The 16,315-nt window shown below is 34.1% G+C and overlaps 1 protein-coding gene and 1 long non-coding RNA gene across 2 annotated transcripts; both read right to left on the bottom strand.

The window, feature by feature from the left end:
* Nucleotides 1-5,557: 5,557 nt before the first annotated feature.
* LOC113277918 (gibberellin-regulated protein 12-like) lies at nucleotides 5,558-6,281 on the bottom strand. Its single transcript, XM_026526889.1, has 4 exons — nucleotides 6,169-6,281; nucleotides 6,063-6,068; nucleotides 5,885-5,915; nucleotides 5,558-5,765 (listed from the first exon to the last, which is right to left on the bottom strand). The coding sequence occupies exons 1-4, from the start codon at nucleotides 6,244-6,246 to the stop codon at nucleotides 5,584-5,586; spliced, it is 297 nt and encodes a 98-aa protein (XP_026382674.1). The 5' UTR covers nucleotides 6,247-6,281; the 3' UTR covers nucleotides 5,558-5,583.
* A 9,076-nt stretch (nucleotides 6,282-15,357) lies between these two features.
* LOC113283019 lies at nucleotides 15,358-16,050 on the bottom strand. Its single transcript, XR_003327289.1, has 3 exons — nucleotides 16,002-16,050; nucleotides 15,783-15,813; nucleotides 15,358-15,663 (listed from the first exon to the last, which is right to left on the bottom strand). It is a non-coding gene; the product is annotated as an uncharacterized LOC113283019 (long non-coding RNA).
* Between the last annotated feature and the right edge of the window lie 265 nt (nucleotides 16,051-16,315).

Below are 16,315 nucleotides of genomic sequence, written 5' to 3' on the forward strand. Positions count from 1 at the left end.
TTTATTTCATATGAGTTCTTCTCTTCAGTGTTTCAGACCTTTTGGGCGTTGGCTCATTCTTTTATGGTGGTCAACTGGTCATTATCATGGACTAATTTCGTCCCATTTATATGTCACAAAATTGGTCAAAAAGACCAAAACACAAAATTCCTGGGTGAAATAGATTCTTAGCTTTTGATACTGTTTATATAGCCAAACATCAGAAATATACTGTTTATATAGCCAATTTGGATATTTGGCCCAGGAAAATTAAAATAAAAAAATATGTCTTACCTAAAATACCCCTAACCTTCTAAACTCTTCTTTTCAAAGAGAATTTATTTCTCTTTTCAAAACCTCCCCGTCCCGGCAGAGCTCGTTTATTCCTCACCTGCAGAATTCGATCAAAGTTTCAGAGCTCGTGTCTTTTTCAGATCTGGTTGATCAATCATGGTGATTAATGACTGTTGAATAGTTTGTTGAATCGAAGTTTCAATTGGAGTTTCAACTGTTGAATCGAAGTTTCATCTAATAGCGTCGAACGGTAAATTTCAATTGAAATAATTTTGATTTGGTTTTTGTCCAATTGAAGTTTCTCTGTCGATTTTGAAGTAATTTTTAGTTGTTGATGATTTTTTATGAATTTGAAGATTAATCTTTGTTAATTTTTTATTTTAGTTGTTGATTTGGAATATCCAGGGTTTAGTTGATTATGTGACATTATTTGTTATGCAGTAAAAATAACTATGCATAACTGCGTAGCTTACTATGCATAACTGGTTATGCAGTAAAAGCAACTATGCATAACTGCGTAGCTTATTATGCATAACTTATTATGCAGTAAAATCAAACATGCTTAACTGCGTAGCTTATTATGCATAACTGCTTATGCAGTAACATCAAACATGCTGAACTGCGTAGCTTATTATGCATAACTGCTTATGCAGTAAAATCAAACATGCTGAACTGCATAGCTTATTTGCATAACTTGTTATGCAGAAAAAGCAACTATGCATAACTGCGTAACTTATTATGCATAACTTGTTATGCAGTAAAAACAACTATGCTGAACTGCATAACTTGTTCTGCAGTAAAACCAACTATGCTGAACTGCATAACTTGTTATGCAGTAAAAGCAACACATGCTGAACTGATTCACTAAGACATTATGCAGTTATGCTTATCATAAATCACTGCAGATGCAAAAAAAATATGCATAACTAGTTATGCAGTACAAAGAAAATGTGCATAACAAGTTATGCAGTACAAAAAAAATGTGCATAACCAGTTATGCAGATGCATAACTTGTTATGTGGCACAAAAATAAATGTGCATAACCAGTTATGCAGTACAAAAAAAATGTGCATAACTAGTTATGCAATACAAAGAAAATGTGCATAACTAGTTATGCAGTACATAGCTGAGATATCATCATCAGACATTGTCAAGGTCAATCCCAATGCTACACCAAGAGCTGCAAGGTGGGACTTTGCAGCAATGAAGAAAGCAATGGTCAAGAAGCATATTTCAAGCTTAGAGGTACTTGTTTATGAACCTTAAGAATGAATGTATATTTCAAGCATATGAAAGCAAACATGCAGAACTGCATAACTTATTATGCATCACTTGTTTAACTGCATAAAATACGAACATTGTTTAACTGCATAACATCTTATGCAGATCCAAAAATAACTGCATGACCTGTTATGCATTGTTTAGAGTATCTGCATAACTTGTTATGCATATAAGAAGTGTTATTGTTTTTGTTAAGCATTCTCTGCGTCACTTATTGTTTTAATGCATAACATCTTATGCAGATCCAACATTGACAACATGACAAGTTATGCATTGTTTAGGTTATCTGCATAAGTAGTTATGCATATAAAAGGGTTTTTACGCCTTCCCTGCGTCACTTATTGTTTTAATGCATAACATCTTATGCAGATCCAACATTGACAGCATGACAAGTTATGCATTGTTTAGGTTATCTGCATAAGTAGTTATGCATATAAATTTTTTTTTACGCCTTCCCTGCGTCACTTATTGTTTAACTGCATAACATCTTATGCAGATCCAACATTGACAGCATGACCTGTTATGCATTGTTTAGGTTATCTGCATAAGTAGTTATGCATGTAAAAGGTTTTTTACGCCTTCAATGCGTCACTTATTGTTTAACTGCATAACATCTTATGCAGATCCAAAATTAACTGAATGACCTGTTATGCATTGTTTAGGTTATCTGCATAAGTAGTTATGCTACTGCTTCCTGCAACAATTTGGCACAAAACCAATTAAATCATATGTTTAAATATGGATGAAACTCAATTATATCCTATCTTCAAAGCTAGATGAAAACCAGTTTCTGTAGGAATCAGATGAAACCCAGTTACATCCTATATATTTTGAAACCCTGATTCTTCAAATTGATTTAAAACCCTGATTCTTCACTGAACTGATAGGTTGATTGAAACCCTAGAAACCTCTGATGTTGTAGAGTAGTGTTGATGGTGTTTGAAAACGGTTAATGAAAACCAATTTCACGAAAGTGTTGACGGTGAATGAAACCCAATTTCACGAAGGTGTTGAAGGTTGATGAAACTAGCAGACGGTGGAGGAAACTGATTTTCGGATGGTTTCTGATGAATCTGCTACTGTTGATGGTTAGGATACGGTGGAGGAAATCGATTTCTGATGGTTTTTGGTGTAGGGAAACAGTGGACGAATTTGTTCCTCTTCTAGTTTGTGAGAAGATGAAGAAGAAGGATGTTGGCGGTTTTCATCTGAAGAGAGAAGGAGAACGTGGTTTTGTTGAGGAGACGGAGAACGTGCAGTTACAAAAGGGTAATTGGGTCAGTTTCAATTAAAAAGTTGAACTGTCCATTTGACCCAGACGAAACTTCTACCAGTCCATATGGCCCAGAAAACTTGTTTTTGGCTATATAGCCAATTTCCTGTTTATATGTTTGACTACCTGTGTTCAGGTATCTTGATTATTTTCTTACTTGTAGCAGGTGTTTACTTAAAGTTTTAAATCTTTCCTTTTTTTTGGGGTAAGCCATTGCTTCAGTTCGGCCCTTCTTCCTCTCTGACCTCAGTTCTCCTTTGGGGTGCCTTTAGCACTGTTCTCTCTTTTTTTCCCTCTCTTATCACTTTATTTATCTTTACCACACTAGGGGTGTTAGCTTCAACACCTTCAATGGTGCTGGTGACGAGTCTTAGTTCAGGGGTTACCTGGCTAGGATATCGTTCTGTACCGTCTAGATACTGGTTTGGAGCTTTCATTATGTTGGTATTAATGATGGCATATCTGTATACTAGGATAACTCTTTGTTATTTTAATATATTCTTGGCACGGTCTTAATTATAACATATTCGACAAATTAGAGGTTTTACCTCGTTGTGCCTTTATTGACCAACTCTTCGAGAGATATATTCTTAGCATTCGTAGAAAATTTTTAGACTTTATTCAGTCGAGGTAGTCTGAGATCATTTTTTTTTAATTACCAAGTTTTGAGTGAGTGTTTAAACTTCACTTTTCAATCTAAGGGTTTGAGCTCTTCCTTATCTTTCTATTCTGAGTGTTTCATCTTTGCTTTTGTTTCTGGGCGTTTCAGCTCCACCTTATTTGTTTTATCCCGAGCACTTCAGCATCTCTCCTTCTGTGTAGTCTGAGTGCTACGACACTTTTTCATTTGAATATCCTGAGTGTGTCATCTCTCCTTTATTTTAATATTCCGGGATTTTCAGTTCTACTTGATTTTAATATTTTGAGTATTTAAGTTATACTTTTATTTTAATATTTTGAGCATTTTAGCTCTGTTTTGTCTGAGCGTTCAGCCAGAGCGGCTACGATGTGGTGGAGCCACATACCCAAGTATGTGGGACCTCTATGGTGGCACATTATATAAAGTTGCAAATAAAGTTTCAAAACCTTTTTATTACACAACTGTTTAAAGTTTATTGATTTCACAAGTTTTATCTTATGAGGTGAATAATAATCTAGGCTTCACTTCGGGTTGCATAAGTCCGAATTTTGAGGTAAGCTAGAATTTGTCTATTGCTATCGATTTCCATTACCTTGATATTTGATCAAAAGGAGATCACATATATTTGTTTATCTATGGGAGGGAGATTGGTTTAAAGTCTTGAATTGAGTTGAAGCAACTCTTAGTTGGTGTGACGTCATCTAAGGGAATCAATTGTGCGGAGTCCTGCTGGGATTCAAGAGGCATAAGGAGCGTGACTGTACCTTAATCAGTGGGAGACTTGGTTAGGGCTCAACTAAATTCCAGCCCGAAGTTAATTAGTAGTAGGCTAGTGTTTGTAGCAGCTTAATACAGTTTGGTGTTCAATCTGGACTAGGACCTGGGGTTTTTCTGCATTTGCGGTTAACTCGTTAACAAAATTTATGTTGTCTGTGTTATTTCTCTTTCGCATTATATTGTTTATCTTTATACTTGAAATATTACAAGTTGTACGTAAATCAATCATAGTAGACAGGTCCGACCTTGTTTGTTGGACACAACTTGATTGATTACTGGGGAAGTTGATCTTTGGAATCACCCAAGTACTCCCACACATAAATCAGGTTCACGGACTAGTCTCTGAAAAATTATTGATTGTGAGAGATAGAGATATAACTCTAGATATTATTCCTTGATTGGGATTCATTAAGTTGAACTCTCGGAATTGTGTTAAGTTTGTCCATACATATTGCTTATGAAAAAGTTGGTGGTGTATTTTGGTACCCCAGCGTTTTCAATTATCATGAAAATCTCATATTTATCTAAGTGATTTACCAAATGCTCAGTCTCACCACTTTTTTCCTTTTACTTGTCAATCATAGATGATTTGTTTTGGTCAAAAAATAATAATTTTTTGACTTGATTTGGGACACCTTTGACTTGTTGTTGACTATGTACAAACAAGGTGACATGTTTCTTAATGGGTGTTTATTACGAGGGGAGGATGTATAATTCATCTCTTATTTCAAATGTGAGAATAAGCTTCTCAAAAGCATGGTAGTAGTGCTTAGCTTCAAATTGTTTAGGTTGCTGTAATGCTCAGTTGGACTGATGAAATATACTTCTTCCACCCAAGTTTAGTTTGAAGGTTTAGGTGTTTCACACGGATTAAGAAAAATGAGCGAGATTAATTTTTTTTCCAAATATTTCCCTTAGTAATAATTCTTAAAATATTTAAATAACCTAGTGTTTTGTTCCATGTTTCTAATGGTCTGATTTCAATGTAGGAAAAAATGAGAAAGATATAAAAACCTTCATTATTTTTGTACTAAAAATAAATCTTAAATCTTAAACTGAACTGAGGAGTAACTTAAATTTGGAGTCACAAGCTTGTGCATCACTTGGGCAACAACTAAAAAATAATGTCCCTTGATTCCCACAGTAACTGCGATAGTAATAGAAGGCAGCAGTAGCACATTATTTCTGAAATTCGTAAATATGTCTACCATTTATTAAATTAACATCATCAGGTACAATAAACTCATGATTTTATGGGTATGATAAATTTTTCAGATGTAAATATAAATTGGAAAGAAAACTGGTAGCTTGGCTTTTACTTTCGGGAATAATAATATAATCAAGGACACTTGGGTTTGCCTTCCTGTGTTTTCAAGTTGTTGTAGCAAGGGCATTCTTCTTTATGACCATATGTGCCAGATGGAACACATAAGCATTTGTTGCAGCACTTGTTACAGTAGAGCAGGCATGGCTTCTTGTGTGATGTCGCAGAACACCTTTGTTGGCATGCGCTTGCACACTCTGATATTCAAATTAAAATTTACAACTGATTTAATATGTTTATTAACGGACCAAAAATAAATAAAAATGTATATTTATTCCTCAAAGGGAAAAATAGACTCAAGGAAAATTTAAATCACCTTGAGGCCTGAGCGAACCTTCTCCACCATTCTGTTCGTCATTTTAAATAATTAAAATCATTCATATCTCAAGAAAGTATAACTCAAAAATGATATAATATAATTTTTTTAGGAAATAAAAAAATGAAAATGAAACCCGGGCATGTCCATGATTAGTTGAAATAACGCTATTGGTTACCTCTCCCTGCAAGACATGAAAATTACAAATCTTAATTAGAAGAATATGAATAGGAAAATATCATATAAAAATCTCAAAATCTTAATAACAAAGAAAAAGAACTAACGAAGGAGAGTTGGACAAAGAAGAAAAATGCAGTGAACACAAAGACATAAGAAATGAGTGGAGATGAGAAACGAGCCATGTTGCATTTCGTTCTTCTTTGAGTTGGTTTTGGGTTCGTGCGTTGAGATTGGAATGAGTCGAGTGAGTACTAGGGAGTCCATTTATATAGAGTAGAAGAATAAAGGACGACAATGAATCACACTGGTACTTGCATATGGTGAAAATTTTATCTCAATGTATTTACATTTTAAGATTTTTTATTTATGGGAAAAAATCTTTTGGGTGACTCATAGAAATTGAATTGAATCATCTATAGGAAAGTTAATAAATTTTTGCTAACTCATAGAGACAAATACGATTATGTCTAATATTGAATTCACTATCCATTTATCAGTGTTCATGCACTAAAAGAAAATTGCACCTACCCTCCCTAATTATTGCACCTACCCTGCCTAATTAAGAATGAGATATACATTTTTCTTTATTAAATATAATTAGTAAAGAGGAAAATGGTTATTGTGGAAGATATTTAGGGTCGTAATAACATAGTTGATGCTAGTAAAGGGTAATGGATCTTTTTAGCAAACCATTCTAGCTGAAGAAGCAGAGTGCATTGTTATATTTGAAGGTAAATGTTATAGCAATGCTCGGTTGAACCCAAAAGTTTTTCCATCTCAAGCTTGTTGTCCATGTTTGATGAAAAAAACTATGTCTTGATTTCTAGTCTACTAAGTCAAGTCTCGGACTAGGTATTGAAGTGTAAGGATCCTCAAGCACGTCAACGTTGTTATACCGGTCAAGAGACGATTTTAACCGCTAATGACTCGATTTTATTAAATATGAACTTTAATATAACAGTAATATGGAGACAGAACTAGTACCATTGGATATATCTCAAAAATTTATGTGGAATGGACTACTCGAACGAGTCAATCGGATTCAGGACAAAGTAGTAACCATCGAAATTGTATAAACGGTAAAAGAGTCATTTTATATCTAAAGTTATCATGGCAACCGAGACTTCTTCTCAGGGAACCCTTACTAAACCATATCTTATCTTCAGTTTGCCTTTATCAATTTCACAGGGTACCTATATCAAACCTAATTAATACCCATGAGAAAAACTCGATCTCAATTTATCTTTCCTTCATTTTCATTTCTTCTTCTTATTCTTATCATGTTCTTCACATCTGGTGAATTCATGTGAGACTTATGAGGCTGTGAGCTTGAGAGTTTTAGGCAAGACATCAGGTTTTTTTTATTGGTGGTGGTGTTGTTCTTGGATGGACGAGGAGAGAGGAGGAAGTATTAAATCAGAGAAGATATAAAATTAGGGTTTTGAGTTTGAATTAGAGTTTGGGGAATTTGATAGGGTAATCGGGTTGATGATAGATGAATATTAAGAGGGTGGATGTTTAATTGAAGTTGTAGAGTTTTTGTGATGGTGAATCGATGAATTAGGGTTTGTAGATCGAATTGTAAATTCGTATGGATTTGATAAGTAAATTGATGAGTTGTTGGTGGGTGAAGTGTTAACTGGTATTGTTTAGGGGATAGATAGTGGTGTTGCAGTTCATGGGTTGGAGTTGATGAATTCACAAAGAGATTAATGGAACTGTGAGTCAAGCTTGGAATCCGGTTGGCAGTGAATTTATAGTTACAATAAAGTGTATGCTTGTTAGTCATCTCAGTCAGATGTCTGAATGATTATGTTTTGTCTAACTCAGTTGTCTGACTGAGTTATGTTTGAATCTGAAATACCTAAATCAATCTTCGAATGAGTTAACTCGGTGAGCAGGATTTGACTCGTCAACTCGACCCTTGTCCATTGACTGATGTTGACTGTTAGTTGACCTTTGACCGTTAAATTGACTGTTAGTTGACCGACGACTTTCCGGCCACCAGAAGACTTTTGCGATGATCTTTTCGGCCAACTTTTCCGGCGACTGTTGAGCTGCTTACTTGATCAAGATAGATATTAATCATCAAAGTTCTATTCGTCTCAAACTTTGTTGATTCCATAAGTTTTATCTTGTGAGGTGAATAATAATTTAGGCTGCACTTCGGGTTGCATAAGTCCGAATTTTGAGGTTAGCTAGAATTTTTCTATTTCTACCGATTTCCATTACCTTGATCTTTGATCAAAAATTAGATCACATATATAGGGTTATCTGTGAGAGGCAGATTGGTATAAAGTCTTCAATTTAGTTTAAACAACTCTTAGTTAGTGTAACGTCAGCTAAGGGAATTAATTACGCGGATTCCTGCTGGGATTCAAGAGGCATAAGGAGTGTGACTGTACCTTAATCAGTGGGAGACTTGGTTATGGCACAACTACATTTTAGTATGAAGTTAATTGGTAGTAGGATAATGTCGGTAGCGGCTTAATACAGTTTGGTATCCATCTGGACTAGGTCCCGGGGTTTTTCTGCATTTGCGGTTTCCTCGTTAACAAATTTTTGTTTGTCTGTGTTATTTCTTTTCCGCGTTATATTGTTTATCTTTATAATTGAAATATCACATGTTGTACGTAAATCAATCATAGTAGATATATCCGACCTTGTTTGTTGGATACGACTTGATTGATTACTTGGGAAATTGATCCTTGGAATCACCCAAGTACTCCCATACGTAAATCAGGTTCACATACTAGTCTTTGTAAACTTTCTGATTGTGAGAGATAGAGATATAACTCTAGATACTATTGCTTGATTGAGATTCATTAAGTTGAACTCTCAGAATTATGTTAAGTTTTTCCATACATATTGCCTACGAAAAAATTATTATCTAAATGATTTACCAAATGCTCGGCCTCACCATTTTTTTCCTTTTACTTTTCAATCATAGATGACTTGTTTTGGGAAAAAAATAATAATTCTTTGACTTGATTTGTGCCACCTTTGACTTGTTGTTGACTATGTACAAACAAGGTGACATGTTGCTTAGTGGGTGTTTATTACGAGGGGAGGATGTATAATTCATATCTTATTTCAATGTGAGAATAAGCTTCTCAAAATCATGGTAATAGTGCTTAGCTTCAGTATGTTTAGGTCGCTGCAATGCTCAGTTGGACTGATGAAATATACTTCTTCCTCCCCAGTTTAGTTTGAAGGTTTAGGTGTTTCACACGGATTAAGAAAAATGAGCGAGATTAATTTTTTTTCCAAATATTTCCCTTAATATATTCTTAAAATATTTAAATAACCTAGGGTTTTTTCCCTGTCTCTAATGGTCCGATTTCAATATAGGAAAAAAAATTGAGAAAAAAAATGAAAACCTTCATTATTTTTGTACAAAAAACAAATCTTAAACTTAACCGAGGAGTAACTGAAATTTGAAGTCACAAGCTTGTGCATCACTTGGGAAACAACTAAGAAATAATGTCCCTTGATTCCTACAGTAACTACGATAATAATAGAGGGCAGCAGTAGCACATTATATCTGAAATTCGTAAATATGTCTACCATTTATTAAATCAACATCATCGGTTACAATAAACTCATGATTTTATGGGGCTGATAAATTTTTATGATGTAAATATAAATTGGAAAGAAAACTGGTAGCTTGGCTTTTGCTATCGGGAATAATAATATAATCAAGGACACTTGGGTTTGCCTTCCTGTGTTTTCCAGTTGTTGTAGCAAGGGCATTCTTCTTTATGACCATATGTGCCAGATGGAACACACAGACATTTGTTGCAGCACTGGTTACAGTAGAGCAGGCATGGCTTCTTGTGTGATGTCGCTGAACACCTTTGTTGGCATGCGCTTGCACACTCTGATATTCAAAATAAAATTTCCGATTGATTTAATATATATATTTACAGACCAAAAATAAATAAAATTGTATATTTATTTCTCAAATGGTAAAATAGACTCAAGGAAAATTTAAATCACCTTGAGGCCTGAGTGAACCTTCTCCACCATTCTGTTCGTCATTTTAAATAATTAAAATAATTCATATCTCAAGAAATTATAACTCAAGAATGGTATAATATAATTTTTTCAGGAAATAAAAAAATAAAAATGAAAATATCATTTTCTGAAAGAATCAATGTAAAGATTTTGTAAGCAATTTTTTCAAGGATGAAGAAATCTATAACAAAAATAACTCACCCGGGCATGACCATGATTAGTTGAAACAACGTTATTGGTTACCTCTCCCTACAAGACATGAAAATTACAAATCTTAATTATAAGAATATGAAAAAGAAAAAATCATACAAAAATCTCCAATTCTTAATAAGAAAGAAAAAGAACTAACGACGGAGAGTTGGACAAAGAAGCAAAATGCAATGAACACAAAGACATAAGAGATGAGTGGAGATGAGAAACGATCCATGATGCGTATTCTTTTTTCTTCTTTGAGTTGGTTTTCGGGTGTTGAGATTGGAATGAGTCGAGTGAGTAACAGGGAGTCCATTTATATAGAGCAGAAGAATAAAGGACGACAATTAATCACTCTCGTACATGCATATGGTGAAAAATTTATTTCAATGTATTTACATTTTAAGATTTTTAATTTACGGGAAAAAAATCTTTTGGGTGACTCATAGAAATTGAATTGATTTAATGTATTTACATTTTAAAATTTTTAATTTACGGGAAAAAAATCTTTTGGGTGACTCATAGAAACAAATACGATTATGGCTAATATTGAATCCACTATCAATTTATGAGTGTTCATGCACTAAAAGAAAATTGCACCTACCCTCCCTAATTATTGCACCTACCCTCCCTAATTAAGAATGAGATATACATTTTTCTTTATGAAATATAATTATTAAATGAGGAAAATGGTGATCGTGGAAGATATTTAGGGTCGTAACAACATAGTTGATGCTAGTAAATGGTTAATGAATTTTTTTTTAGCAAACTATTCTAGCTGAAGAAGCAGAGTGCATTATTATATTTGAAGGGATATGTTATAACAATGCTCGGTTGAACCCAAAAGTTTTGCTATCTCAAGCATGTTGTCCATGTTTGATGCACAAAATTATGTCTTGATTTCTAGTCTACTAAGTCAAGTCTCGGACTTGGTATTGAAGTGTAAGGACCCTCAAGCACGTCAACGCTGTTATACCGGTCAAGAGACGATTTTAACCGCTAATGCTTGATTTAGTTAAATATGAACTTTAGTTGGTAGAAATCAATCTAACAGTAATCTGGAGATGGAACTAGTACCATTCGGTTGATCTTGAAAAGTTATGTGGAATGGACTACTCGAACGTGTCAATCAGATGTCGGACAAAGAAGTAATCATCGAAATTGTGTAAAGGGTAAAAAGGCCATTTTATAACAAAAGTTATCATGACAACGAGACTTCTTCTCTGCCACCCTTATTAAACCATATCTTATCTTTGGGTTGCCTTTATCAATTTTGTTGGGTTCCTATATCAAACCTTATCAATACCCATGAGAAAAACTCGATCTCAATTTATCTTTCATTCATTTTCATTTTATTCTTCTCTTTCTTCCTTCATCTTATTCTTATCTTGTTCTTCACCTCTGGTGAATTCATGTGAGGATTCTGAGGCTGTGAGGTCGAGAGTTTTAGGCAAGGCATCAGGGGTTGTTTGTTGATGGTGGTATTGTTCTTGGCTGCACGAGGAGAGAGGAGGAAGTATTAAATCAGAGAAGATATAGAATTAGGGTTTTGAGTTTGAATTAGAGTTTACGGGGAAATTGATAGGTTAATCGGGTTGATGATAAATGAATATTAAGAGGGTGGATGTTTAATTGAAATTGTTGAGTTGTTGAGATGGTGAATCGATGAATTAGGGTTTGTATATCGAATTGTAAATTTGTAGGGATTTGATAAGTGAATTGAGTTATTGGTGGGTGAAGTGTTAACTTGTATTGTTTTAGGGGATAGATAATGGCGTTGAAGTTCATGGGTAGGAGTTGATGAATTCACAAAGAGATTAATGAAACTGAGAGTCAAGGTTGGAATCAGATTGGTAGTGTATTCGTAGTTACAATAGAGTGTATGCCTGTTAGTCATCTCAGTCAGATGTCTGACTGATTATGTTTTGTCTGACTTAGTTGTCTGACTGAGTTATGTTTGAATTCGACATACCTAAATCAGTCTACGACTGAGTTAACTCAGTGACCATGATTTGACTCATTGACTCGACCCTTGTTCGTTGACTGATGTTGACAGTTAGTTGACCTTTGACCGTTAATTTGACTTTTAGTTGACCGATGACTTTCCGGCCACCTGAAGACTTTTCCGGCGATCTTTCCGGTCAACTTTTTCTACTTCTTTAAAAGATCAATTAGAACTTATAATATCTATAGAACCCAATGACGAACGAGATGGTGGAGTAATAAGAAGAATATTGAGTTAGAGCAATGAATATCAATTGAGGTTCTGAAAGACCATTTATGTATCTTTGCCATGTTGACTCAGATGATAATTACACGTTTAAAACGATGTCAATGATGATGATGATGGCGATATAGAATATTAGATTGAGAATATGGGGATTAGAGTGGTTTTCCTTCAATCAGGTGGGAACTTTTGTAACTTTCTTGTAATCATTAAGTTATTTGTATATTCTTGTAAATATTAGGTTTCCGTTAAATTGCGAGCATGATGAGCCTTTGATACTTTTGAGCATGTTTGTATGTAATTGGGTGGGTATGTTGCCTGATGTGCGTTGCTCGGACTCCTCGTGAGAAGTTTCTGTGTTCTCCACAGATTCTCACTACTGTCGACACTTGTCAAGGAATAATAGGGATTTAATACTACGGGAATTTGGTAGTATTGAGTTCTTTATTAGGGGAGGAATTGTCTCTCAGTATTATGTAAAGGGTCGTAGAAATAGGCGTGACCTGCAAAAAGATATTAGGGGTGGAATTGGCTTTCAATGTAATTTATTAGGTGTGGAATTGGCACTCAATTCATATTATGCTTATTATTCGGGGAGACTGATAGTATGCATATTATGCTTGTTTGTCCAGTCTTAGTAATTTGAGACTGAGGTTATTCTAACAACTTATTATCCTTATAGTGAGACAAGGTTAGAATAACATTTGTATAGGTTATTCTAATGTCATATCCGTATAACATCTCGGCGGTGTTATTTTGACTTAAGGAAATGATATTAGAGTGATCTTATGCTTTGTGTTGTGTGTGAAAGATGTTCTATGGTTCTTTTTTAGTAGATCTGTGTGGCATGTTAGTGATTACTGGAATGTTATATGTTTCTACTTAGCACCCCTTTGGGATGATGTGCTCACTCGTTTCCAGTTCAGTCTTTCAGTTGTTCGAAGAGATGGTGCGCACGAAGATATTTATTTCTCGGAGCTTAAAGATTTAATGAATTTGGAGATGTTGTATATATCTTTTATATGTGCATTGTTTTTTTTTAATCTGTAAAACAACACAATATTGTATTCATATCACTCGAGATATTTTCATTTAAATAATTTTAGAGTGTATGGGTTAGTTTTGAGTTAAGTTTTGTATCAAATTTCTCATTTTGATGTTTAGGTAAGTGATTTAGATCCTTTGAATCTCATTATGTCATTAATTTCTTGGATTAGTAAGCTGCTAGGTTTTGGGGCGCTACATGAAGTTGATGGTTGAATATCAGACATCACCCTCGAAGACTAAAGATCGACGAAGATATTTGGAGAACTTATTTTATTAGGTATGTGAAGACTGAACCATTTTTTTCGCTCACTATCTTATCATTCTATCATTTGAGATTATCTCGTATAATTTCTAGTAGATCTACAAAGAAGAAGTTTAGAGTCAAGGTTGCTTTGTTAAAAATATCGAAATATGATTTAAGCATAGATGTTCTAAGGTCCTTAACAATATTAGTTCGAAAAAATTTATTGTTTGAGAATTAATTTGTGGATCAATTGATTTGAAACAACTCTTAATTAGTGTGACGTCAGCTAAGGGAATTAATTGCGCGGTTTCCTGCTGGGATTCAAGAGGCATAAGGAGTGTGACTGTACCTTAATCAGTGGGAGACTTGGTTATGGCTCAACTACATTTTAGTCTGAAGTTAATTGGTAGTAGGATAATGTCGGTAGCGGCTTAATAAAGTTTGGTGTTCAATCTGGACTAGGTCCGGGGTTTTCTGCATTTGCGGTTTCCTGGTTAACAAATGTTTGGTTGTCTGTGTTATTTCTTTTCCGCATTATATTGTTTATATTTATAATTGAAATATCACATGTTGTACGTAAATCAATCATAGTAGATACATCCGACCTTGTTTGTTGGATACGACTTGATTACTTGGGAAATTGATCTTTGGAATCACCAAAGTACTCCCACACGTAAATCAGGTTCACAGACTAATCTCTGTAAAATTTCTGATTGTGAGAGATAGAGATATAACTCTAGATACTATTGCTTGATTGAGATTCATTAAGTTGAACTCTCGGAATTATGTTAAGTTTTTCCATACATATTGCCTACGAAAAAGTTGGTGGTGTATTTTGGTACCCCCGCGTTTTCAATTATCATGAAAGTCTCGTATTTATCTAAGTGATTTACCAAATGCTCGGCCTCACCACTTTTTTCCTTTTACTTGTCAATCATAGATGACTTGTTTTGGGAAAAAAAAATTTCTTTGACTTGATTTGAGCCACCTTTGACTTGTTGTTGACTATGTATAAACAAGGTGACATGTTGCTTAGTGTGTGTTTATTACGAGGGGAGGATGTATAATTCATCTCTTATTTCAATGTGAAAATAAGCTTCTCAAAAGCATGGTGATAGTGCTTAGCTTCAGTCTATTTAGGTCGCTGCAATGCTCAGTTGGACTGATGAAATATACTTCTTCCTCCCCAGTTTAGTTTGAAGGTTTAGGTGTTTCACACGGATTAAGAAAAATGAGCGAAATTAATTTTTTCCCAATATTTCCGTTAGTATATTCTTAAAATATTTAAATAACCTAGTGTTTTATTCCCTGTTTCTAATGGTCCGATTTCAATGTAGGAAAAAAAATTGAGAAAAAAATGAAAACCTTCGTTATTTTTGTACTAAAAATAAATCTTAAATCTTAAACTGAACTGAGGGGTAACTTAAATTTGAAGTCACAAGCTTGTGCATCACTTGGGAAACAACTAAGAAATAATGTCCCTTAATTCCTACAATAACTACGATAGTAATAGAGGGCAGCAGTAGCACATTATATCTGAAATTCGTAAATATGTCTACCATTTATTAAATCAACATCATCAGTTACAATAAACTCATCATTTTATGGGGCTGATAAATTTTTATGATGTAAATATAAATTGGAAAGAAAACTGGTAGCTTGGCTTTTTCTTTCGGGAATAATAATATAATCAAGGACACTTGGGTTCGCCTTCCTGTGTTTTCCAGTTGTTGTAGCAAGGGCATTCTTCTTTATGACCATATGTGCCAGATGGAACACACAGACATTTTTTGCAGCACTGGTTACAGTAGAGCAGGCATGGCTTCTTGTGTGATGTCGCTGAACACCTTTGTTGGCATGCGCTTGCACACTCTGATATTCAAAATAAAATTTCCAATTGATTTAATATATATATTTACAGACCAAAAATAAATAAAAATGTATATTTATTTCTCAAATGGAAAAATAGACTCAAGGAAAATTTAAATCACCTTGAGGCATGAGTGAACCTTCTCCACCATTCTGTTCGTCATTTTAAATAATTAAAATAATTCATATCTCAAGAAATTATAACTCAAGAATGATATAATATAATTTTTTTAGGAAATAAAAAAATAAAAATGAAAATATCATTTTCTGAAAGAAGCAATGTAAAGATTTTGTACGCAATTTTTTTTAGGATGAAGAAATCTATAAAAATAATAACTCACCCGGGAATGACCATGATTAGTTGAAACAATGCTATTGGTTACCTCTCCCTGTAAGACATGAAAATTACAAATCTTAATTATAAGAATATGAAAAATAAAAAATCATACGAAAATCTCCAATTCTTAATAAGAAAGAAAAAGAACTAATGACGGAGAGTTGTAAAAAGAAGCAAAATGCAATGAACACAAAGACATAAGAGATGAGGGAAGATGAGAAACGAGCCATGATGCGTATTCGTTTTCTGCTTTGAGTTGGTTTTTGGTTCGGGTGTTGAGATTGGAATGAGTCGAGTGAGTAACAGGGAGTCCATTTA

This window comes from Papaver somniferum, chromosome 5 (genome assembly GCF_003573695.1).
Source record: "Papaver somniferum cultivar HN1 chromosome 5, ASM357369v1, whole genome shotgun sequence".
NCBI lineage: Eukaryota > Viridiplantae > Streptophyta > Magnoliopsida > Ranunculales > Papaveraceae > Papaver > Papaver somniferum.

What these genes read in the sequence shown, in the direction of transcription:
- LOC113277918 (XM_026526889.1), bottom strand. Translation starts at nt 6,246, where the DNA reads ATGGCTCGTTTCTCATCTCCACTCATTTCTTATGTCTTTGTGTTCACT. An exon ending in AGGTTCGCTCAGGCCTCAAG is followed by an intron (nt 5,766 to 5,884) that starts GTGATTTAAATT and finishes TTTGAATATCAG; the next exon opens with AGTGTGCAAGCGCATGCCAA.